This window comes from Nuphar pumila, chromosome 9 (assembly GCF_984573655.1).
Source record: "Nuphar pumila chromosome 9, dmNupPumi1.hap1.1, whole genome shotgun sequence".
Taxonomy (NCBI): Eukaryota; Viridiplantae; Streptophyta; class Magnoliopsida; order Nymphaeales; family Nymphaeaceae; genus Nuphar; species Nuphar pumila.
Genome location: NC_143257.1, coordinates 121,836,950 through 121,863,690, shown reverse-complemented (window position 1 = coordinate 121,863,690; position 26,741 = coordinate 121,836,950). Strand labels below are relative to the sequence as shown.

Sequence of the window (26,741 nt, the reverse complement as noted above, 5' to 3'; positions counted from 1 at the left end):
TCTTTTTTCTCTTTGACCAGTGAGTAATTGTTGACATTTTCATTTTATGATATCCGACAAATTCCTTGACATGCATGCCACAACATTGAGATGTGTCTCAGCAAAATGATGCTTTAACAGAGAGATACATTGTTGACATTGTCATTTTACGATATCCGGTAAATTCCTTGACATGCATGCTGCAACATTGAGATGTGTCTCAGCAAAATGATGCTTCAATTGAGAGATACCACTTGAAAAAATATCATGACAATAGTTGCACTCGATTTTCAATCGGTTGCCCCCATTGTCATGCTAGATCATCTAATGCCATCTCTTAAAAAACTCAATAAGAAGTAAACAATAAAGATTTCTTACCTTAACCTACTTCTTTGAGTGGAAAAATGGTGAAAATGCACTCTTGCTTGAGGAAACCGCAAAATCCCTCTCTCTTGCGCACGAATCGACTCTCAAATTGCTCACGATTCCTAGGTGTTGGAGGAGTGTGGAGCCTGATTCCTACCTTTATAAATCCCTAATTTCTACTAAACGAACTGCAAGGTGGGGGTTCGGGGGCGTGGTGGGTCCCTGAGCCAAGGATTCTTGGACGGTAGTTTTGTAATTTTACCCTAAATAGGTTGCCCAAGACCCCTTGTATTTAACGAGGGCAATACAACTTTGTAAGGTGTGTTTATCTCAATCTTAATAGTGGATCTCAGTGCGGTTGTGGACGTAGGCAACTCTTGTCGAATCATGTAAAATCCTTGTTCTTTGTGTGGTTGATTTCTTTCTCTTCCTGCATTTGTTTCTTCGATCTATTGATAGTGCGATCTATCAATAGTGTGCTGAGTTGTTTCCCAACGGCAGGGTTCGTGGATACCCCTCTAATGGCCTCTACACAAATGAGGAAGTCATCCTTCAAGTGCTCATAAAACCCAAAAACTAAAAAACAAATTTTGGCCTGTCACATGGGTACGAACGACACGGTAATTCCAAAAAATGTGGGTATGGGGACACAACTATATATATATGCATATATATATATATATTAAATATCACATAAATACAAAATAAATTGAATATAATCTAAATATATATGCTATATATAAAATATATATTATATACCGAAAATATAAAGTTATAAACTGAAAATATAATTATAAATTGAATACATACTTGTATGTACGGAGGGTAAAATGGCATGTCCAAGTATTTTCGGAGGGTAAAATGGTATCTACTGTAAAAGTATCTTCAACAAGATACTATGATCAAGACCTTAATATTCTTGATGATAAACACGTGCACACATGTACAATAGGAACCCTTTAGAACACTTGTGCACAAAAGCACAACCTACTAAATCTCACAAATGCACACACATAAAAATGTAAAGGATTTATATTGAACGAATTGGAGAGCATAAGCTCCAAAGAATGAGAATACAAAGGGGAGAGGACCCCTATTTATAACACCAAAGGGGGACCTTGGAGAGGCCCCAAAGTGATCGTTGGAGCCCCTCCAACGGTCACAAATGTGACCGTTGGAAGGGCCCAACAATCATGTTGGGGCCCTCTCAAGGCAAAACAAAAAGTCAAAAAAGAAAAAATAATAAAATGAAAAAGAATTACATGCACATTCCAAAGGAATATGTGTAAAAATAAGAAAGACTAAATTACCCCTACGGCTATTATATATTTATATATATAATTAGAAAGATACTATATGTATATGTATCTTTCTTTATATATCTAAAATATATATGAACATTACAATTATTTTGGATTACAATTTAACACCTCCCCCTCAAACTTAGGGCAAGATGACCGAGAGTTTGCCAAGAAGAAAGTTGAATCGCAGAGAACACAGAGCTTTGGTGAAGAAATCTGCCAACTGATATTCTGAAGTGACATACGAAAGATCTATGACTCCTTTGAGATATGCTTCTCGAACATAGTGACAGTTCATCTCAATGTGTTTAGTCCGCTCATAAAATGTATGATTTTTGACAATATAAATTACACTCTTGTTATCACAACATAGCTTGGTGGGCCCTTCAATATTGATCCTCATATCTTCTAATAACTGATGAATCTATATAATCTCCATGGTAGTAGTTGCCATGGCTCGATATTCAGCTTCAGTAGAGGACAAAGACACTTTTTGCTGCTTCTTGCACCTCCATGAGATTAACGAGTCTCCTAAAAATAAACAAAAACCAGTGGTGGAGTGATGGTTATTTGGGTCACCTCCCCAGTCAGAGTCAGTATAAGCAATTAATTTCAATTCAGAGGAGGATAAAAATACTCTCTTGTTTAGTGCACCTTTTATGTATCTCACAATTCGCAAGATGACACTCATGCGAACGGATGTTGGTGCATGTTGAAACTGACTTCAGTATGAACTGCATGAGAAATATCTGGTCTAGTAATACTCGGATACATCAAGGATCCCACAACCCCCTTGTAGGGGGTGAGATCAGAGAGATAAATGCTATCATCAATCTTCATTTTAGCTCCTCTTATAGTAGGAGTTTCACAAATTTTATCATCTGTAATAATCTGTCAATAACCTCAGATGCAAGCTTAGTTTAAGACAAAAAATACCCTTGGTGATAGTATGCCACTTCAATACCCAAAAAATAAGTTAGAAACCCCAAATCAGATATTTCAAATCTATCTTTTAAAATTGATTTTATGCTTTTAACCCCTGTATTATCACTTCCGGTTATTAGTATATCATCTATATACAAAAGCAAAATGACAATCCCTGCATTGCATTGGTTTTTCTAACGAACAAGGCAGTGTCAGTGAAACAGGACAAAAAACCATTTTCTAACATTACGGAGTTAAACCTATCATACCAAGCCTGGGGGCTTGTTTTAGACCATAAAATGCTTTTCGAAGGCGAAGCAATTTTCTTTTGGGAATCTCCATTCCTGGTGTAGCATCCATATAAACTTCATTTAAATCGCCATTTAGGAAGACATTTTTAACATCTATTTGATAGATGTTCCATTTGTTAATTGAGGCAATGATGATGAGGCATCAGACAGTGACCATTCAGGCCACATGGGCAAATGTTTCTTCATAGTCAATCCCGTATTTTTGACTATATTCATTTGCAACTAAGTGAGTTTTATATCTCTCAAGAGATCCATCGCTCTTATTTTTTACCTTAAATACTCGTATGCACCTTATTGCTTTCTTACTCTTAGGAATAACTTGAGATTTTCAAGTTTTTGCCCTGCTGAGAGCTAAAAGCTCACATTCCATTGCTTTCATCCACTCTTCATTCATTTTGGCTTCTTTGAAGTTCATGGGTTCTACATAGGAATGAATGTCGCTAAGTCATGCTCTATGTTTAGGAGTAAAGGAATCGCATGAGATGAACCTAGAGGGCATCTTTCTATTTCTCTCTGTTCTTCGTAGATTTTCATCATTTGTTGAATTAGAACCACTAGGTTCACTGTATTTTTCAATCGCACTCTTAAAACGGTTTGTCTCTATGGGTATATGTTATAGGGTCTCTCGATGCCCCTTTATCACTATGTTGGGAGATAGGAGGATGAAAGGAAATATCTTCTTCGTCTGCTTTATCATTGGCTTCATTAGGAGTGGGTTCATCATCACTATCATCATCATGAGCTAACAATTCAAATAAAAAGCAATAATCCATGTTTTCTTTAAAAGGTTCACTTCTTTCAAAACCATTAACATTTTCTAAAAATCTCACATTTCTGGAAACATATAATTTGTCATTCTTAATATCATAACAACGAAACCCTTTGGGGGTCTCAGAATAACCAAGAAAAGCACAGGTAATTGCTTTCGGTGAAAGCTTGTCATTCTTGTTAGTAAGAACAAAGTATTTGTAACAAAAAATCCTCAACAGACTATAGTCGGGTTCTTTGGTATACAACATTTCAAAAGGCGATATATTATTCAAGTTTTTTCGAAGCCAGCCGATTTATTTGATAGACGGACGTTAAAGCAACTTTAGTCCAAAATCTTTTAGGAATGTTTTGAGAAATAAGTAGAGTTCGAGTCGTCTCTATTATGTGTCTATGCTTTCTTTCGGCTAATCTATTTTGTTGAGGGGTTTTTGGACAAGATCTTTGGTGAAGAATACCATGACTTTCAAGATAATTTTTGAATTCACTTGAGAGGTATTCTCCACCAGAGTTAGTTCTAAAAATTTTAGATCCCTATTAAATTGATTTTTAATCATCATATGATAGGTTTTAAAAGTCGAAAAAAATTCATATTTGTGTTTAAGAAAATAAATCCAACAATATCTTGTGTAGTCGTCAACAAAAATGACATAGTATGCAAACCCTTCTTTTGACAAAACAGGGGCCGGTCCCCATGCATCCGAATGAACAATTTCAAAAGGTCTTGTTGTAAACATAGATCTTTGACAAAAATGTAATTTTTTTATTTTTTCCAAGTATACAATCGTTACAATTAAAGTTACTTTTTACATAGACTTTTAACAAAAGGTAAATGAATTTATTTTACAATATTTGGATGTCCAAGTCTCTTGTGCCACACATTAATATCCTTTTGTTGGACAACATTATAAAATTGGTTCTTTGGTATTTGAAGAGAATTGACGTAGTAAAGATCGCTTTTCTTAGAGCCTTCCTCAATCAACCTCCCATACTGACGATCCTGTATCTAACATTTGTTAGATGAAAATTTTATATCACACCCATGATCTGAGAGTTGGGAAACCTAAAGTAAATTTAAGTTTAATTTAGGTATAAATCTAATGTTTGGAATAAAGAAACCTTGTTTTTCAAAATTTTTGATTCCTTTAACATCAAGAGATGTTCTATCCGCGGTTGAAACAAAGGATGAAAAGCGATTATTTGAGTAATTTGAAAAAGAACTCATACTTGGAGTCATGTGAAATGAAGCACTGGAATCTAAAAGCCACGGTGTCTTACCATGGGGAGAAGAGGTTGACATGGCGGTTCTAGAAATAGCCCCTTTGAGAAGAGGTTGAAGAGCATTCACAATTTGTTGCAATGAGAGAGCTCAATTTGAAGATGATGAGCACTCTTTTTTTTAGGTTGAGATGTGGTCGCCATGGCTAGCAATTTCTTTCATTTTGGACATATTGGCTTGATGTGCCCGAGTTTCTTACAAAAGTGGCACAAGAGTTTGCTATAATCCTTTTTTCCTCGATTGTTTGAACTTTGGTTTTGATTTTTGAAATGTGGAGGCTTGTAGGTCCTTAGATTGCTCCCTGGTCTTGAAACAACATTAACACCTTCATTTTCTTCATTATTGGAAGGTGTTGCTAGAACACTTGAATTATTCTTACTTATACTTATACGTGTCTCTTTCCCGCTTAGTTTAGTAATAACATCTTCAAGAGAGGGGGAAGTGAAGGCGGATAGGAGAGATTATCGGATTTGTTCAAATTTGGGCTTAAGCCCATTCAAAAAATTGAAAAAACGATCTTCTTCTAATTGCATGTGCCTAAGTTCAACAGTCTCTCCACTCCATTTGGGTTCAAGCATGGCAAGCTCATCCCATATAGACGACAACTCTGTGAAATGCTCTCTAATAGTCATTTCATTTTGTTGAAGGGTTAAGGCCCTTTTTTGAAGATAGTATTTGTGAGACAAATCCCTTGAAGTGTACATTTTTTCAAGGTATTCCCACGCTTGAGAAACTTTCTTGAACTTTATAATGTTGGCATTGATTCTTGTCTCTACTGACGAGAAAATCCACGAGGATTTTGAAGTTTCTCATTTCTCATTCTTCATGTTTTTTTCTATAATCTTGAAGAGCCTTGGCTCTTTCTTCTCCTTCAAGGATTTTTATTTTTCCTTTCTCCATCAAGGTGATCTTAGGCTCCGGTTCTGGAATTGAACCTTGGACATAGCCCCAAAAGCCTTTTCCTTTAATGTGCGCCTCCATATTTTCTGCCCAAACGTGATAGTTGAAGCCATTAAGTTTAAAGCCGAGAGAGAAATGGAAGTCTTTTTCACCCATTAGAGAGAAGAGAATAAAGAAAAAATCACATACCGTAATAAGAATTTAGGTCTTACTTGATGTAAGAAACTTCTAAAATATTGAAGGAAGAGAAGCCCCTACTCCAATCTCCAAGGCGTCAAAAGCACGTTTTTTGAGGCACCCGAAAAACGAAGAATCACACGATCTTCAATCTTTGACCAAGCTCTGATACCATGTAAAAGTATCTTCAACAAAATACTATAATCAAGACCTTAATATTCTTGATGATAAACACGTGCACGTACACAATAGGAACCCTCTGGAACACTTATGCACAAAAGCACAACCCACTAAATCTCACAAATGCACACACATAAAAATGTAAGGGATTTGTATTGAACGAATTGGAGAGCATAAGCTCCAAAGAATGAGAATACAAAAGGGAGAGGACCCCTATTTATAACACCAAAGGGGGACCTTGGAGAGGCCCCAAAGTGATTGTTGGAGCCCCTCCAACGGTCACAAATGTGACCGTTGGAAGGGCCCAACGATCATGTTAGGGCCCTCCCAAGGCAAAACAAAAAGTTAGGAAAAGAAAAAGAAAAAGCAAAAATAATAAAATGAAAAAGAATTACATGCACATTCCAAAAGGAATATGCGTAAAAATAAGAAAGACTAAAATACCCCTACGGCTAATATATATATATATATATATATATATATATATATGAACATTACAATTATTTTGGATTACAATTTGACATGTACAAACGGAAAATAGGGCCCTCTCAAGGCAAAACAAAAAGTTAGAAAAAGAAAAAGAATTACATGCACATTCCAAAAGGAATATGCGTAAAAATAAGAAAGACTAAAATACCCATACGGCTAATATATATTTATATATATATATAATTAGAAAGATACATATACACATATATTTCATATATACGTATATGTATCTTTCTTTATATATATAAAATATATATGAACATTACAATTATTTTGGATTACAATTTGACATGTACAAACTGAAAATATTGTATGCACGGAGGGTAAAATGGCATGAACACAAGATGGACAGGAATTTACAATTTGAACACGGCACAAAGATCTAATATTGTCAGTCCAAGGAAGGAGGGACTTCTGGCCTTCCTGGACTGATGTAAACCAATTCCTCCAGAGCCTGTTTGAAACAGAGACAGACACCTTAACCACCCTTGTTTATCAATCAGCCTCTCCAGATGGTCTTCCAAATAGACAGAGGCTTCATGATTGTCCAATTCTAGTATCCATTGAGCTTCCTTTACCAAAAAAAAATGACATGTATATGAGAAAGGAATTTTTCCATTTTTCAAATTCTCAATATCCTTCCATGTTGAGACAAATCTGATGACTCTGGATTTAAGTGACAAATCTTAATGCGTGTATTTTACATAAAAATTCCCAATATGGTATGCTATTCTCTATTATCTTAAATACATCCAGGGAAAAGTATGCCATTCACTTATTATTTTGCTCCATCTTTTCCTTGGATGGTTCTTGGACTGTGATGTTAATTTCTCTTTTCTCATGTTTTTTTTTTAAGAATCTCTAACATAGCTGCATCTATTTGCCCTTGAGTAGCTTTATCTGCAACTTTTGTGGCGTTAGCATGTGATAGCCTTTGGTTGGTAGCTTCTGTAAGCTTCCACCCTAGCTCCGTTTTGCTGGGTTTCTCAAATTTGGTTCAGCCATAAGCCTTCACTACTCAGATTCCTTTAACACGTTAGATGTTTGCTGCGTTATTCTTTTATATTTTGCCATAATCTGTGAGCATAATCTTTTGGCTTCACTGTTTGAGTGTGGGCCTTGTTTCTTGCCTATGCATCTGTGCCACGATTTATCTGAGAATCAGTGTTGAACTTCCTCTCATGCTTCCGGTTTTTTGTTTCTTAGGCAACTTGAAGAATGATTTTGCATCTTGTTAAGATCAGGTTTCACTTGATTTGAACTAGAGAAACTGCAAACTTGTTGGGTTCGTTTTTCATTTTGGATGGTGTCAGGTTTGGGAAGAACACTCTTGCTAGTTCCAATATAAAAGGTGTGCCTTCTGATGTAGGCTTTGTGTTTATATTGATAGTATGTTCATCCTCTTTGTTGATTTGGAGGACAAAAGATTATCAGATACTTTAGACACTTTACATTCAAATTTGAAACAAACCAAATTTTCTCGCTTTAAATTTTGATGATTTGTATTTGCTTCTGAGCATAGAGCAAAGATCAGGAATTGGCTTTTGGGACCTTTGGATTTATTTCTTATCAATGCCAGATCTTTGGCTATGTTACATAGATATGGCTGCGGATATGAGAATAGGGGACTATTTTTAAAAAGTTTTCAATGTGACTAATATATGAGGGGATACTGAAACCGAGCCAAAATGGACTATCTGTGTGACATAGGTCTTTGGACGGATACAAGAGGTTCTTGTGGACCTAGCCCTGTCTAGAATCTAGACATGATTGTCTTTATGGATACAACCTCTCTTTGGACCTTTATGAAATTATGTCTTAGTCTTGAATCTTGGTACTTATTAATGCATAGGTATATGCTTAGCTTTCTCTGTCGTCGGGCTTGATTTGTATGTACTTAAAAGTGTAATTTTTATTTCCTTTTACAGGGATCAATTCACATTTGCTGAATAGTTTTATCATCTTAATTCTCTGCAGTGGGAAACTTGGAGGCATAGTTTCAGGGACTCACAGGTGGAGATCCTTCGACATGTAAATTGGTCCTTTTTTTCTTACGTGTGTATATTCAGAGCAAATTACTTGGGCTCCTATGTATTCTTTGCTGTTGTATAGGAGCTTTCTTTTCTGGGGTATAATTTTTCCAAATTATGATAAGTCATCTCTGGTACAATGCTTGCTGGTTGGCTATTGTGATTCTATATGCTGTCCCTTGAGCGTGATAATTAAGGCCTCAAGGGCCAATTCCCTGCTTCTGATGGGAGCGTGCATAGGAAATTGTGTGCATTACCACGCGATGTGAAGTTTGGCGATTGCCACTAAGGATATCTGCAGGATGACTTGAACAGCCAAGAATGTTGAACTCAGGAATGTGCTCACGAGAGTTTTCCTTTGCACTTATTTTGACTGGTTAGTGTGTCCATTACGGGCCAAGAGGTGTCATGTTGATCATTGACTGGAGTAGGTGTCTGCTGTGTAAAATTCCAGTACTCTTCCTTTCTTGCCTAGTGGAAATATTTTCTCATTTGGCCTAGGCCTTCGGCAAAGGATGCACACTTCGAGTTATTGAACTCTAGACTTTTTTCAACTTGAAGGCTAGATCGACCCACCTAGTCAGGTGTGCGGAGCTCTTGTGTGCTGGTTTCCCTTGGCACTTGCCAACCAAAGATGACTGCAACTTGCACACCTCTAAAGAAATTTTGTCTAGGGAATTCAAACCCAAGGATCCTCAGTCATGATAGTGCAACCTAACCATCCTGTTATCTCATTCTATCCCATGTTCATACACTTTCTTGATGCAAAGTGAGAGAGTTACAGAAAATCCATACCAACTATTACTTTCTTCAAAAGCCCTTTCATGCAACAAGCAAATCCCATTCTCCATAAATTTTCATGATGTTTTGAAGAATCTATTTTTTTTCTCAAAAATTCTTTTGAAAATATTGGCATATATAAAAAAAATAACAAAAATATTTTGATGGTGAGGGACCCTCCTAGGGACACAGGTCACTGAATGAGCTTGCATCCCTTCGATGTAAACTTCGGGCAGTCCACTGACCCCAATGCCTTAGAGGGACTGATGGGAGAAAGTGGTGGGGTGCATCGTGCAAGCGATGGGGTTTGATCCATCCCTCATCATCTTGAGCATCTTCATACGCCCCTTGATGCTTAGGTGTGCAAAAACATGAATATAGATAAATACAGACTATGAAAATATTACAAAATTTATTTTCATTGTGTAAAGATTTTTTTGTATGACGAGGAATCCTCGCCGAAGCAGGTAAACCTGGGTGGAACCTCGGGTGGAGCCCCACAACCACCTTGGCTTAGATTGCTCACCTCTTAAAGCTACAAACACACCCGTGCACCAATGAGGTCTGATCTGGGGCCTTCCTCTCAGCACCCTCATAACCATCCTGCTGGCCACGCGGGCACCCCCTGCAGTGGTTCATTGTGTTAAGATAAATACATGACATTTTCAACTCAAAAAAAATATTTTTTTTTTATGATGATGAATCCTTATGCAATCTACATGTTTTCTGGTGTGAACCGGGTATTTCTGATGCTTTTTTTGCGAATCCGGCCCTGTTGATGAGTTTGGCATGGTTCACTTGCTAGGAAATGATTGCTGATCTAGTATTTTTTATGAAAAAATATGATTTTTAGATACTTGAATATTTACGAGAAGTTTGAGCCGTCAATTTTCAATTCTTAAATTATCTTGCTTATGAATTGTAATTGGTCGATCCCAGAGACGGCCCCTATAAAACCATGCATGTAGATTGCATCCATGAGATTTAAGAAAAAAAAAAACCCACAAAAATCTCAATTTTAATGATCTTTGGGTCATAGTTCCCATGCCCATCGACATTAAAATTAGCAAATTATATTTCTAAGAATATCTAAAAATAAAAATCATATACAAAATAAATAAATCACTCAATTTCACAACAATATTTGATAAAAATGTAAATTTCATGATATTTAGGTTTTAACGAAAATATTGCACTATCATTTTAGCAATATTTTTTGCCAATATTTATCACAATGCTCGTGCCCATGAATCCAAAAATGGCATGATAGTCGGGTGAGCTACAAACTGTCCAAATTTTGGAACCTGACAGACAGTGGGATAACCAGCTGGCGATAGTCAACGTGGGTTTGGACTTTGGTGCAGTGGGCTGCAAAGACATTGTATCCTTTCTGATCCAAATCCAAATAACTTATTCGACCACATAACAGTGAATCTGGATCCAAGAGATATATGGTGATGCTGGATCCTTTAAAAAACTGAAAACATGGGGTTTTCAAGTAAATGTGCAAACAGATCGGATTATATCTGAATCCAAACGTAGATCCAATGTAAATCATTTATGTGAATAAGATCCAAACTTGAAAATGATCTCAATGTGTAAATTCGAATATGAGACAAATACCCGACATAAGATTTCCTCCTACTCCCCAAATTTCCTCCTACTCTCCAAAGAGTTTGAAACAATGGAGGAGGCCTTGGCCGCAAGGGGAGTGGTCATGTTTCATTTCATAAGCATTAACCCCTTGCATTAATGAGGACAAGGGATAAGCCCTTGTTAAGTGGAAACACGATTCTTTGGGGGCAAGGAATGCGCCACAGATTTACACTGTCAGTATAGCGGTCGTAAATACAGTCAGACTTAGCCAGAGCGATTAGGTCTCTAATCCGTAACCCCGAGGGTGATCTCTCGGTCCATGGAAAAAAATCTCATTTTAACATTAGTCAGGTGTCTGGTTCGGATCTAAGGTCCGGCCAAACCAGATCTGTCTGCACACCGACTGCGGAAGACATTGCTTGCTCTTGCAGTCATGGATCACTTGATTGATGAATCGTGTCAAATGTCGGTTTGGTAGATTTAATGCTGCAAGCATTCTCTATTATCTTTATATATAATTAATTTTAATGGAATCACAAAAAAAAAAAAACATACTGATGTGAGAGATCTCACTCCTTTAAGTCTCACTGGAATTTGCCCATTTATTGGACCGATATATATTCAGTCAGTGCTCTCTCTCTCTCTCTACCTGAAACCCCATCCATCACCCGTCAGCTGCTGTAAGATATACATGGTCTCTCTCTCTCTCTCTCTCTCTCTCTCTTAGATCCATGTAGATTCTTATTGAAGGTTCTATCTGTTACCTACTGGACAAATCTTGATACATGGTTCCCTTTTGTGTTCCGATGATCTCATATTGCACAATTTCTACAATGGGCATGGTCAGAAAAGTGAAAGCGATTAGTGGGTGCTGAGAATGGTGATGGTTGTTGTAAATGGGTTTCATTTTTTATGGTTGTTACTCTCAGAAAATTTGGTTTAGAGGGAAATCTGCTGTCTTAAATCGAACTATTAATGGGCATGGTCAGAAAAGTGAAAAAGATCAGTTGATGCTGATGATGGTGATGGTTGTTGTAAATGGGTTTCGTTTTTTATGGTTGTTCTCGGAACATAGTTGGTTTAAGAGGAAATTTGCCCTCTTAAAACGAATTGTTATTGATCGGGCATATGGGTATCAAGTTTTTGTACTGTTTTTTCTGTTTCATTGTTCTCTTGCACTTCTGACTAGTTTTAAAGGTGTGTTTTCCTAGTTTTCTGGGGTATACAAGAAAGGGATGGTACGGATCTGTTTGGTGAATTGTGGTCGAAGTCCTCTACTTTTTCATTATTGGTGTTGCTTTTGTTTTAGTGTGGTCGCAATGTTGTCTGTTGTGTACTGAGAATGCGTTATTAGGGTGATCCTTGTTTCATTTCCATCTTCTTTTGTAGGCAAAGGAAGAGAAGAAAGAAGCATTTAGGAAATATCTGGAATCCAGTGGAGTTCTTGATGCTCTTACCAAAGGTCCTTCCCTTTTAACTTACAAGTTTTCGTGGTTCTTTAGACCGTGGGAAGTGTCTTTTAATGAATTCATTCCGGTTACATAATTCATTAACCATGTGAAGTTGAATCCTTTGTAGTTCTTGTTGCTCTGTATGAGGAGAATGAGAAACCACTATCTGCAATTGAGTAAGTTCAGTGACACATTGCCACTTCTTGTTAGTGTTTTTCTGTTATCATTTCTTGATTTTATTCCTTTGATATAATTTAAATCCTTGCCCCTTTAAATTTGTAGCATTGTACTGAACAGAGGCCACTTTTATGTAACCTATTTTACCTATTTTTAGAACACTGTCTTGGTCAAATTTGATGAATTAATGTAGATCTGATCGTATTGCACTTACTAAACCTACTTTATAAATTCCATATGGTTCTATCTTGTCAACCTTTTGAGTTATTTCATTAGCTTGATCAAAATGCATTTGTATAATCATTTTAAGCATTATGTTTTCATGTGGTGTTTTACCTACTTGTTACTTAAAGTGTCACATGGAGAAGGCCGTTCTGCTCAATTCTTTTTTGGTTGAACTGTAACGAGCCCTGAACCAGTGCAAAACAATCTAAGCAAAAGTTGTCCCATTTATCAATGTTATTATAAATCATTGTATATGGTGAGAGTGATATATACATCTAAATATGAAAAATATCTAAAGCTTTTAGGATCATTTGAACCAAGGTTGTAAGTTGTATCATTACCCGTATCGTTGAGCACAAAATAAGATATGTATCATATCGTAAAAAATCATAAATTTCACTAAAAAATTCTAAAACAAATCTGAAAAAAACAGAAAAAATCATAGAATACAGGAACACAATATTATGTAATAAGATTAACTAAATATAGATATGTAATTAAACATGTAACAACATGCATTGCACAATACATTTAACAACACCAAACATTTAAAATTTAACAACACAATACATTTAACTAAACATAGAGTTCAAAAACATATGTCTATATATAAAAGTCATCTTCATTATCAAACTTCAGCTCAATGATTTCCTTCGTTTATTGCATCGTTCAATGGATTTGCGATGATGATGGGTCATCTTTATCTTCTGAATCATGGACCACTTTTGGCAATTTCTCTCCCACAAATGTTGCACTTACTCGTGTATTTCTTTTTTTATCTTCTATAAGACTAGTAAGAAGCTCAACACAAATATTAGAAAGAATGCAATGTGTAGATAATTTTACAGTGGAGTTGCTATGCCCCATAACATGACATTTAAATTTATACAATCGTCAATGCATTACAATACCACAAAAGTTACACTTCACTATTCCTTTCAAACACATCTCCAAGTCAACTGGTGTACCATATTTTAATGCAATATCCTTTGAGAGACATCCTCCAAGATCTCTACCCTCCATCAACCTCTTAGAGCACGAATTACTAAATTTAATCACTACAAAGATGTAAAACAATATTCAATAACACACTTAGGGATTTTTTTACCTTAACCCACTTTCTTGAGTGGAAAAATGGTGGAAATACACTCTTGATTAAAAGGTAAAAGCCTTCTCCTTTGCACACGGATCGACCCTCAAATCACTTTCACTACTCTTAGGGTGCATGAATACCCCTCTAATGGCCTCTACACATGTGAGGAAGTCGACCCTAAAGTGACTTTTAAAACCCAAAAAATAAAAAATATGATTCAGCCCTTTTTAAAGTGAGTCGAAGGTGTATCGCACTATACACCTTGTATCATACGATACGGTACGATAGAGGGTTGTATCATATGATACACCCGATACAAGTGCATATCGTATCGTTAGAGTAAATAGTAACTACATGTATCGTATTGTATTGTACAATACGGTACGTTACTTACAACATTGATTTGAACCAGTCAAGTGAATCAACTCCAGATATTTCCTATTAAACTTTTCTCAGATAATTGGTTGTTATGGCATTGACAGGCCTTGAACCTCATCTTTTGATTTGACACCCATGCTGTGATTGATTGAATTGCAATCCAAAAAAAATGAGGTGTGCAATTTGCATTCTATTTAGTTTACTTTTCATATTTTACTTCATTCTAATCTCATTCATAGAAATAAAATAGACAACAATCAATGGTTGAAAGTGTTATATCCACGTGTGCCCGCAAGGTTGGTCGGTAATCAAATTCAGGTCTAGCTTTTGCCTAGGATTGGATCCAACGGGTCAGGTCTCTGTCAGACCACTTTCACCCTATCATACATGACATTTACTGTATCTGTGACACTCAATGTTCCAATGTGTACAACATGAATTATACATGTAACGCCCCAAAAATCCAGGACTTGTAACTTTTAGAATAGTTTAGAAAGCTTTGAAATCATACAATAATCAGAGTTTAAATAGTACTTCAGCGGAAAATGATATTTTTAAAATCACAAGTCAATGGACCTTTAGCGCATTACAGCGTAAACTTTCCTTTGCCGAATTCCGCACAACTATTAAAATCAAATGGTTTTGAAATGCAATTTCAATGATGGAGAATTTGTTTGTTGAAACCGAGAAGAAGTTTACTAAAACAGCTTTAGTAACTCAAGGTTTAATAAAAAGAGAAATTTTGGAATACCCTTTATACCAAATTTACCAACATGTCCTCAGGAGCGAAACGTCAGGGAAAGAGCTCTATCTTGATCTCATCACGCCATCGTGCCATCACAGACTGTATTACCTATCCAAAACCTGCCCATAAAATGGGTCAGTTTCACTAAAAACTGGTAGGTGCACAGACAGGACAATATAGAACATAATTAAGCAGAATAATGTAATATGTCAAGTAGACAAGCAATTAAATAGCAATTTGCTTTCAGCAGAGTCATAGAGCAAACTATCATGAGCACAATGTTAAAATTATTACAAGCATTTTACTGGCACAAGTAGGCTAACTACTACAAGCAAAGAACTGCATAAGAAATTTAACTAGCAAAATACAACATTTCATCAACCACACACACAATTTCATAAGTATTGAACCGGTGGTACATCATAATTTTCATACGCGTATAACTCAACAAATTGTGTGATCGGATTTAAATTATGTTTCGATATTAACTGGCCAAGTGGGTACGCACAAGGCACGACTCTAGAAACAGCCTAAACTGATCCAGGGGTTTATTATGCTATGTATTTTATGATAACCCGGATAGCTGACTGAGTCCGCACCATAGGGGACGGTCGGTGACCAAGAGAGAAATTCTCAAAGCAGCATAAACAATGGATGCATCCCAAACATGGAGAGCTACCACCTAGGATAATTATGGTAGTCCCATTCCCCTATCTCCGATGACTGGGGAAGCCGAGTCTTTTGCTCGTAACTGCCATTAATGGCCTGTCCATCGAAGTTTTGTACCTTCCTGTCCTCTCTCCTGACAGGAGTCAGCGATTCGAATGAGTACATCAGGGGTAGTTAACTGAAGACCCATTCTACATACTCTGGTCTTTCGACCAACTCGAGTATTTTGCCGGTGAAGGCGAAAACATCACTTATTTAGGTGATCATAACATTTTGTTATTTGCACTCATCGAGGTTGCCACAACCTACTCATCAAATCATCGCAACGTAAGAAGACGTACTTGTCAAAAAGTATGATCGTACTTGTCAAAAGTACGGCTACGATGAAAGGGAAATGGTTCCACAAAAGAAAACCCAACATATATTATCTGCAAAAGAATTAATACAACACAACCTGGCAAGATAAGTCTTGAATTCACTTCAACAACATTTTTCATATTTCATGATGCAAGGTCATCTCGGATCTCTCGTCCGATCAACAAAGTACTTAACATGTTGTGCATGTCTAAAAGTACGCTATACTGAACCAGGGAGGTGTGTGGGCTTCTCAAAAGGAACACCCAACACACAACTTCATAACGATCCAAAGAATAAAGGAGTGCTCATTTGACACGATTCATCCTTAAAAGCCATAATGCCACATTAAGTCATTCACGCAAGGCACAACACTATCAATCTTGCATCCAAAATTTATCTTAGTATCGACATGTGACACTAGATTGATAAATAAAGAATGGGTCCTTCAACAGAACCCCACTCATTCATATGCTCATGCCCCTGATCGGGGTTATTCGAATTGGGTCGCAACTCGAATCAGGGTCATAAAATATTTCTCTCAAGTGTGTGGACCTGGGAGGGCCTATATGTGACTTTGAAATCCGACAGGACTTAAAACTTAACTTTGCAAAAGTTGTGTATTTTGAAGAGCCCTGGGTTTGCAGAAGGAAATCCTCTTTAAAAGAACTATAGCGCACAAGTGCAACTTCTAGTGTTTTGAAAACAAGTGATAACAGGATAGGCACAAGACTACATTTATGTAAGTACATATTTACCATGAGTGTGAGCATATGCAGGTTATAACATGTCAACAAACAACTCTCGACTTGCGATGCCGCACATCGAGGGAAAAGCACATAAGTAATACACGAGGTACCAAAACCATACATTGACCACTTAGATAGGCAAACACATAAGGTCATAAGTAATACATGAGACACGAAGTCGTACCTCACTCAAAGGAAACGTGCAGGCAAAAATATATGCAAGCAAACGAGAGCATAGGTATTGCACGAAGTACGAAACCACACTTCAAACTCATAAGCAACTATGCAAAATAATGATCGAAGAATGAAATTGTACCTCGACCCATGAGCATACAAACATGATAATACGCAATGCAGAAGCAATATAACTCTAAGCATATTTAGCATGACATCTTAATCATTTCAACTTAAATACGTTCATCAATTGCCTTTTGTGCGACTTTACCCTACCTCGGAATGTTATGCAACCGCGTACGCCTATGCGTGAGGATAATACGAGAGTCGGGCCGCGGAACACGAACGGGACCTGTTGCAAAAATCTGCAAGAGTGTGAAATATTCAATTATGCTAATATAATTAATGGTGAGACGATGGCAAGGGTAGGATTAGGCGGCAGGGAGTGATCCCCCGACTGCCGACGACAACGGGGCGACAGGGAATGAGCCACTGTCAAAAATAGCGAAGCGGCAAGGGGCGAGCCCTTCGCAGACAGCACTAAAGCGGCAGGGGTCGCACCCCTGCCGACAGCACTGAAGCGGCAGGGGTCGTGCCCCTGCCGACAGCACTGAAGCGGCAGGGGTCGCACCCCTGCCGACGACAGCGAAGCGGCAGGGGGCTAGCTCCTACCGACAACACTGAAGCGGCAGGGGTCGCGCCCTTGCCAACGGCAGCGAAGCGGCAGGGGGCTAGCCCCTGCCGACAGCAACGAATCGGCAGGGGGCTAGCCCCTACCGACAGCACTGAAGCGGCAGGGGTCGCACCCCTGCCGACGACAGCGAATCGGCAGGGGTCGAGCCCCTGCCGTCCGGCGAAAGGACGATGGCAGGGGGACAAATCCCTGCCGAAGAGAGAGAGAGAGAGAGAGAGAGAGAGAGAGAGAGAGAGAGAGAGAGAGAGAGAGAGATCGGGGCGAGGGGGTGTCGCAGGGGCCATTGGCCCCCTGCTGGCACTCCGGCGAACCCCCATGGAGGAAAAAGGGGATGACAGGGGCCCGTAGGCCACCTGTCGGGCCTCCGATGGGCGCAGGGGAGGTGGGAGGCGCGGCAGGGGTCGTGCGTCGCCTGTCGGCCTCCCGGCGAGGTGATAGAGAGAGAAGCGAAGAGGGAGGACACAACGTACCTGGGAAGAAGCCGACGACGATGGCCGGCGTCGGCGTGGGTTGCAGCAGAGGCGGCACTGGAGGCGTGCGCAGGGAAGGATCAGAGGGTTGGTGCGATGGAGGCGACGAGCTGCGAGAGGGAGGCGTGCCTCCCCTCGCCCTCCTACACTGATCTTAAAGGGCACAGGGGGGCGATGAATGGGGAAACCCCGGTGGGTTTCCCTAATCCACTCGAAAACGTAGGTGGGGGGCGGCGCTCGGGAAGAGGATTCTTAAAATCCTCTTCCTGAGTCGGGTTATTAAAACCCTAATGAAAAGGGGGCCCGGGTCGGGCGGCCCGGGTCCAATACAATAATTTTTTTTTTAAATAAACCGTGGGTTTTACAATACACCATTGGAATGATACAACATGAATGCTTAGAAATTTCTTTTTTGTCACCATTTTTTCAAACATGGTCCTAGCAAGGTAGAATTTGGAAATGGTAGATCAAAGTGATACATGGAACCTTTGGTTGGAATGCTAACCAGATACTTGAACAATAAGGCAGCCCTGCTTCTCTATTTATGCTTGAGGACATGCTTGCCCTCCAATTTTGTGCTTCTATTGCTTGGCACTATCAATTTGTTTCTTGGATAGGCCCTAGTAGGACCAAATTGTTAATCCTAATGTCTTGTGCCTTTGCTTTTGCCCTGCAAAATCTTGCTTCCATATCTTTCACATTTACCTTGCTTATTTTGGTAGAATTTTTCCTTTTTCTTGTGTCAAGAAAAGGAAACATGTTTCCAGAGTCTTATGTTATGATATTTTCTTATGAGATCTAGTAACTAGGCTTATTTGTGGTGGGTATTGCTTCTGAAGCTTTTATGCAATTGTTGCAAATGCTTTTACAGGTTTATCCAGCGTAGTTTAGGTGGCCCAACAATCACAGAATATGAAAAGCTACTAGCAGAAAAGGCAGATTTGCAATTGAAATATGATAACCTTCTGGCAGTGCATCAAGACACTTGTAAGGAGGTATCCTGCTGACAGCCTTACAAATCTTGTCTTTATATATAATACGAGTGTCAACATGGCTGTAAAGTTTACTCTTTTGCTTCCAATTTATGCACACACAAATGCCATCTTAAAGAGTCTAGGACTTGCTGCCAAATATATTATTCACATTGTTTTCAGGAGTATTTTAGTAGTTATTCAGATTTTGTCGCCCTGCTGATAGCGGGTTCCAATCTGCATTGTTTTATCTTTGTATAAGTGAGTTGTTCTACAGAGCAACTGAAATGAGTGGATATATTTTTCTCCATGTGTTGGTGAAAATCTTAAAAATGAATCTCTATTTTAAGCGGTAAAAACCCAAGTTTTCTGGATTTTTCAACTATGCTCGTATCTTTTCTGTGTTACTAAAAACATGTTTGCTATATTTACTTGGCAATGCAACTAAAACTGCATTCTGGTAGGAAACTAATTTCTTTGCACATGCTATCATGATTATTTCTCATCTAACTGCCACTGTACCAAAAAGTTCCCTTCAACTAAGCCATCAAAGCTTCCTAACCAAGTCATGCACCTTAGGAGAGCAAGAGGAAGAAACTTGAGAGATAATAGAAATTAGGGCAACCATACTTTCAAAAGGGCTCTTAACCAATTCAGTCTTTTCTTTTGTCATCTCCGGCAATAAGGTTGCCTTCTTTTGTAATTTTCCAAATATGGCTGAGTTCTCAAAACTGTACAATGACCATTGTTGCTGTATTAAGTTTTCAGTATCACTTGAAAAGCTTATGGTTCTAAAAAACTTGTAATGGGTTCTTTTGTGCTCTAACTGTTTTCGGTGGTGTAATGAAATAGCGGAAAATATAAAAACAATGCCACTAAGGGCTTACAAGTGCATAAGCACAAACCAATGCCACTAAGGGCTTACAAGATCACTATGTGATAATATAATAGCCAACAAGGTGCAACAACACAAGAACTAAGTGCATATAAAACATTAAATAAAAAAAACACAAAACATAAAAAATATTCATCTTTATTGAGCATAAATGCTTAAGAGAAGCATTCAATAACACAAAGACAAGAGGTCTCTTATATACACAAAGGAAGAGCCAAAAGGAAGCTCCCATAGAGTCATTGGAAGCATCCCAACGGCTATATTTATAGCCGTTGGGATGTTTTCAATGACTCTTAAGAGCAAAAGACATTAATATCCTTGGTCTTTTGGATAAAGACAACAAAAAAATAAAAATAAAGAAAAAAAATTCCCTAGAGGACAGAACCTATTACACAAGAAAAAGACAAAAATTATCCCAAGAGGGTATTTACCTATTAAAGTGATAAATAAATATATATAATGTATATATACATTATATATATACATATATATATATATATTGTATGTATACATTATCAGAGTTACCGGAAGCGCCTAGGTAAGTGGGGAAGCGCGAAACATCGCGCTTCCGAAACGTGCGGGGAAGCGCCATTTTTAAATGGGAATCATGCTTTCCTTTAATGGGAAACACGCTTCCCTTTAATGGAAAGTGTGCTTTCCATCACGCTTCCCCCATTTTTTTCAAATTTATTTATTTATTATTATTATTATTATCGCTTTCCCCTCGCTTCCGGTTCGCTTCCTAGGTCACTTCCGAGATAATACCCGATTCGCTCCTAAGTGGTCCCATGCTTCCCGCTTTCTAAAATTTTGAAAGTGCCTCACTTCCCGCTCCTGCTTCCCGCTCCCGCTTTCTCAACTGGCAACCATGTACATTATATATACATTATCTACATACATCTTAACACCCTCCCCCCCCCCCCCCCTCTCAAACTTGCAGTGAGCTATGCCGAAAGTTTAGAAATACAAAAAAGAACAAATGGGAAGAATCCAAGTCTTCAAGAGTCTTCAAGGAAAATCTCCATCTTTATGACATATCAGGGAATTTTGCAAATACAAGTCTTTAAATGTCTTTATTGGTAATCATCCCCAAACGCCTTCATCAGCTATCTCCATGATGGATCAAAGGTATTCCTTTCTCAATCCATCACATCTTTAAGAACCTGTAGAAAAAGAGCAAACTAAAATGTTCCAAGTACACAAGAAAAATATCCTAACCCAATAGTTATAAATTTTTAAAGACTATATTTTTAAAACAAGAATAGAATTTTCAAACAAAGTAGTAATATTTTTTAGAAATGTTAGATAATCATTAAGAAGGATAAAAGGAGTATGCCTCAAGGATCAATTTTTATGCAATCAAACCATAAACTCAAAAACAACATTTTTCAAGAAAACATAAGAAGAAGAGACAAATAATATCCTAAGCATTTCAAATAACAATTCAAAAAGAGACTTCAAGAAAAAGAAGAGCTAATTAAATTCATGCATATAATAATGTGAACAAGATAATTAATATGAAACATACATATATCTAACATGCAATTAAAGCATATTTAATGCACATGAAACGACAATAAAAAGATAACTATTTTTATATGCATGAATTTCATTTAAAGAATCAAGTAGCCTTCGATTATAAACCAAAGTGTCCAATATCCAGTGGACAACACAAGTGTTTACTTAAGGAACAAAAAAACTACAAAGGGGCACACTATATAAAGAACAAGATTTTTATTAAACGTCACAAGTATGCAAAAATGCTTGAAATTTTTATCCATAAACATCTTCCATATAAGGAAAAAAAAGTAGTAAAATTTTCGAAATTTCAAGGAGATTTTTTAAAAATCCTACTTAACAAACAAAATGATATTTGCAAATCAGTACAAATTTGCGAAAAATATGAAGAGATCTAAATTCTCACAAATATCAAGAAAGTGATATTTTGCAAACTTAAACAATAGTTTAACCATCACAGATTCACGAACAATCACTTTACTAGGCCTCTAAATCTAAAAAAGCAAGTGTATCAACGACTACAACAAGAGTATAATCATCATGCCACTAAGGGGCTAAAAAATCACTCAAAAGTGTGAATAAACATCTTTTGTCTACATATAATGACACCCAAAGCAAGTGTATCAGCGACTAGAGCAAGAGTATAACAAGAATGCCACTAATGGGCTAGAAACCATTACGAAGGTGTGAATAAACATCTCTTGTCTATATATAATGACACTCAAAACGAGTGTATCAGTGACTAGATCAAGAGTATTACCAATGAGTGCACATAACTCACCACATATGACACTTAAAACAAGTGTATCAACGACTAGAATAAGAGTGTAACAAGAATGTCAATAATGGGCCAAAAATAAGAGTATAACAAGAATGCCAATAATGGGCCAAAAACACACACAAAGGTGTGAATAAATATCTTTTGTCTACGTATAATGACACTTAGATAAGATGTATAATAGGAGGAAACACACGGGGTAAGAAAGCTTATAATAGAAACAAGGTAATGTCACCAATAATATCAATCTTTAACAATCTTTTGAAACACCATGGTTTCAAAAATAAATAGCCATCACAAATACACATAATTATAAGCATTCATAATAAAGAAAATGGCCAAAACAAATGAGTGATTCAGCACACTCACACAATCATAAATTACATAACTGTCAATCAGAGTCAAACTACAACTACAAGACGACAATCTAAACTGACATAAAACGAGGTGCACACAAGTCACCCCAACAAACATCTTTGATTCAACAATAATAAGACCAAGAAAAACAATGCATCATATAAAAATATGTGTGGACAATACAAATGTCACAAAAAAGGCAATAAATACTCATGAAAATCAATTTTCAAATAAGTGAGTTCATATATAAGAACTGATTTAAAAAAACAAAGTTTCAAATCAAATCCTAACAACAGTATATGAATTTTTTTAAATGAATATAGTGCAATCATATGCATAAAAAGACGACAATTGATGCAATCATATGCAATATCAATATAAACAAGCTATAGAGAGAGATAACTCAATTTAGATTACAAATCTACCATAAGACAATGAATGCTATATAAGATTAAAGTGGGCTAAAACATATATAGAGATTCTCAAAGGATCGTATAGAAAATCAAATACATAAACAAGTACAACTAACCATGGATACTCATAAAGAGATAAAAAAACTCATATATATGCAATAATCTAAATAACTTAAGGCTACATATCTTATACAAAAGATATGCATAGGAACATATTTAAGCATATATGCAAGTGATAGTTTAAGGCACTTAAGGGCACAATATAAAAATTTATATTTTATAAATAACGAGTATGCAATGAACCAATAGTCTTTTAATCAAGAATACACATGTCCACCAAAGATCTAAGTGGACAAGTATATCCATAAATAATGAACAAGTACTAAAGTGAACCATGAGGGACACATATATAACACCCATAAAGAAGTTTCTTATGATCCTCAACTTAATATGTTATTAAAAACTAAGTATGCAACACAATATTTAAATCTCATGCAAAATATGTCATGAGACTAATAAAGTAACATAATCGTAAATACCACAAAAAGAATCAACAAGAGAAACACCTAATATCATAACTATTGTTCCACAAAAAGACCATAAAAGACATTTATTAGTGAATGATTTCCCATAAGAAATTATGCTCAATACCTTATACACGAATAAACAATCTTATTCATCATATAAGGCAAGCATAAGTGCACAAAGATCAAATATCATTATAAAAATTATTTATTCATAAGCTAGATCATAAATTTTAACACTTCATATGCTACTTTTAATACACCAAGAGTAAAGAAAAAATTAAACACAAATTTAAGCAAAATTTCATAAGATCATACTTGTGAATTACACACGACACCATTATTTCAAAATATCTCAAATTATTTTAAAATACATGACAATTTTTCAAAAAAGTACAAAACAAAGTTCAATAATAAATACAAACATAATTTGATATTTATAATCATGACTTGTTCAAATAAAGTATCTAAATGCCAACAATACATGCTCAAGCATACAAGATTGTATACATATATATCAAATAAAGCAAATTTTGAAAAATTAAGATTCAAACATGATTTAAAAAAACATACATATATCTAATTTCACAAGATTAAACAAATAAACCTTATAAAAATAAGTCCAACGATAATTAAAAAAACATTTAAAGTTTTTTTAATAAAAAAATAAACATATATATATTAAAGATGAAGAAAATAAGTGTTTCTTCATGCATAATGCATGAAATAGATAACACAAGAAATACTTAAAGATATAAAATACATACCGGGTCTAGATTTCTCTTGAATCCAAGCCACACGACGATCATGAATCCTTCACGAAGCACAAACTCGAACCAAAGAATCTCAAGACCCAAAAGAGGCAAAATGCCAAGAAAAATTTTCAAGCTTTGATACCATGTAATGAAATAGCGAAAAATACAAAAACAATGCCACTAAGGGCTTACAAGATCACAATCACAAAAGTGCATAAGCACAAACCAATGCCACTAAGGGCTTACAAGATCACAATCACAATGTTCACTAGCACAAGTCCACTATGGGACAATACAATAGCCAACAAGGGGCAACAACACAAGCACTAAGTGCATATAAAACATTAAATAACTAAATAGAAAAAACCCAAAACATAAAAAATATTCATCTTTATTGAGCATAAATGCTTAAAAGAAGCATTCAATAACATATAGACATTCAATAACATGGAGACAAGAGGTCCCTTATATACACAAGGGAAGAGCCAAAAAGGAGCTCCCATAGAGTCGTTGGGATGGTTCCAACGACTCTTAGAGAAAAAGACCTTAACAACCTTGGTATTTGGGATAAAGACAACGCAAAAATAAAAATAAAGAAAAAAGAAAAATCTGTACCTAGAGGACAACCTATTACAGTGATAAATAAATAAATATATATAATGTATATATACGTTATACACATACATTTTAACAGTTAGCACCTTGAATTTGCATTGTGCAGCAAGTTTGAACCCATAATTGGATCCAAACTAGATCTGATTATGGGAGTTGAATATGTATCCAAATTTTAAATGATAATACTGGATTCAGTAAAAAAGGTTGGGAACAAGGGTTTTGCATGTAAAACTTGTAAATGGATCAGATTTGATCTGGTTCTAAATGTTAATCCAATAGAAAATGTTCTGAATTCAAATCCAATCTGAAAAATTCAAATCATATAAGTCCAAATCCAATCCACAGATAACATCAGATCTTGTTTTGATATCCATATCCAAAAATAACATGTTGGATTTAGATTAAAGTTTGACCAAATTTGATTCTTTTGCACCCCTCGCCTCCATCAATATCCAGCCCCATTATGGTTATTTTGATATCCATATCAAAAAATAATGTGTCTGATTTGAATCAGAATCCAACCAAATATAATCCTTCTGCATTCTCTCCCCGTTATCAGTATCTGGCCTTCCATGTTAGGAACCTGTTGTTCTTGCCAATATGCTTAATAGAAAAAAGTCATTTCATTTTCATTGGCACCATTTGAATGTTTTATGTGTGTATCTATTTATTACAAAGAGATAAAATTCAAAATATTAGTGATATTTATGATTGACTGTTTTTGAAATTTAATTTATTTACCTTGATGAAAATGTAAGGAAAAAAATCAAGAAAGATTTTCCCAATAGAGAGGAGGCATCCACCATATGATGCCTTTCAACTCTAACTTCAAACTTATCTGCCACGTTCTGTTGAATATTTCTAGCATTCCTTTGTATGAATCATGAATCATGTTTGAAGTTGCTTTGTAGGTCATGAAGCGGGAATTTGTTTGCTAAAAATTTCCTGATGCCTTGTATTCATTTAGATTTTTTCTTCTGTGCTTTTGTTTTTCATCACAGCTTGATGAACTTCGAAACTCATTATCAAATGTGACCACTAAGAGCGAGACACTTAACAGAGAGCTTTGAAGGTTGGATTAAGAAATTTCTCAGCTAGTTTACCCATTTAGCTCCAATCACCATATTTCCTGCTCCTTTTCTGTTAAATGTACTTTTGATTAAATTGTGTAAATAAATCATGAGATGAATGATATTATATACATCGTCTGGAGAAACACTCGATTTTGTAAAGGTTTATTTGAAATGAATTTCAAGTGATTCTGTTGTGTGAAATTGTAATTTGATCTGGACGTAATCTGATTGATGGTAGTTGTTTGATATTTTTTGGCATAAATCTCAATCTTTCTGCACAATTCTATTACATAGTAGAATTAAGGTAGTCTAGGCTCTGATAGATACTTTTTTTATTGTTGGTAACACTTTAGTTTCTCTGATTGAATTAAGAGATCAGAAGATGTTGTCCATGAGCATGCTCACAATATTTGCTATAAACTGCCATCTCTTTTGGCAAATAAATTCTGACCTTTTTGATCTCTGGACTCATAAAATAAGTGGGAATCACCAAAGATTCCATTGCTTGAAGTCCAATCATATTTGCTTTTCCACGCTCCAGATATCAACTCTATAGCTCCAGCAAAATTCACTAGATACCGCT

At 36.4% G+C, this 26,741-nt stretch overlaps 2 protein-coding genes across 7 annotated transcripts in view; both read left to right on the top strand.

Annotated features, from left to right (window-relative positions):
* The window catches only part of LOC149829168 (uncharacterized), a 37,625-nt gene extending 28,781 nt beyond the window's left edge, over positions 1-8,844 (top strand). For 4 of the 6 annotated variants that reach the window (XR_016434403.1, XR_016434405.1, XR_016434402.1 and 1 more), the window contains exons 8-9: positions 7,881-8,025; positions 8,603-8,844. The gene's annotated coding sequence lies outside the window, so the exon portion shown is untranslated. The remainder of the gene's footprint in view (positions 1-7,880; positions 8,026-8,602) is intronic. The other 2 variants (XM_090017929.1, XM_090017930.1) reach the window with 2 other exon arrangements.
* A 2,849-nt stretch (positions 8,845-11,693) lies between these two features.
* On the top strand, positions 11,694-26,381 carry LOC149829167 (c-Myc-binding protein). The gene is made up of 5 exons (XM_090017933.1): positions 11,694-11,774; positions 12,470-12,542; positions 12,659-12,707; positions 19,131-19,254; positions 26,087-26,381. Exons 1-5 carry the CDS (start codon positions 11,772-11,774, stop codon positions 26,153-26,155), a joined length of 318 nt encoding a protein of 105 aa, XP_089874059.1. The 5' UTR covers positions 11,694-11,771; the 3' UTR covers positions 26,156-26,381.
* Positions 26,382-26,741: the final 360 nt, after the last annotated feature.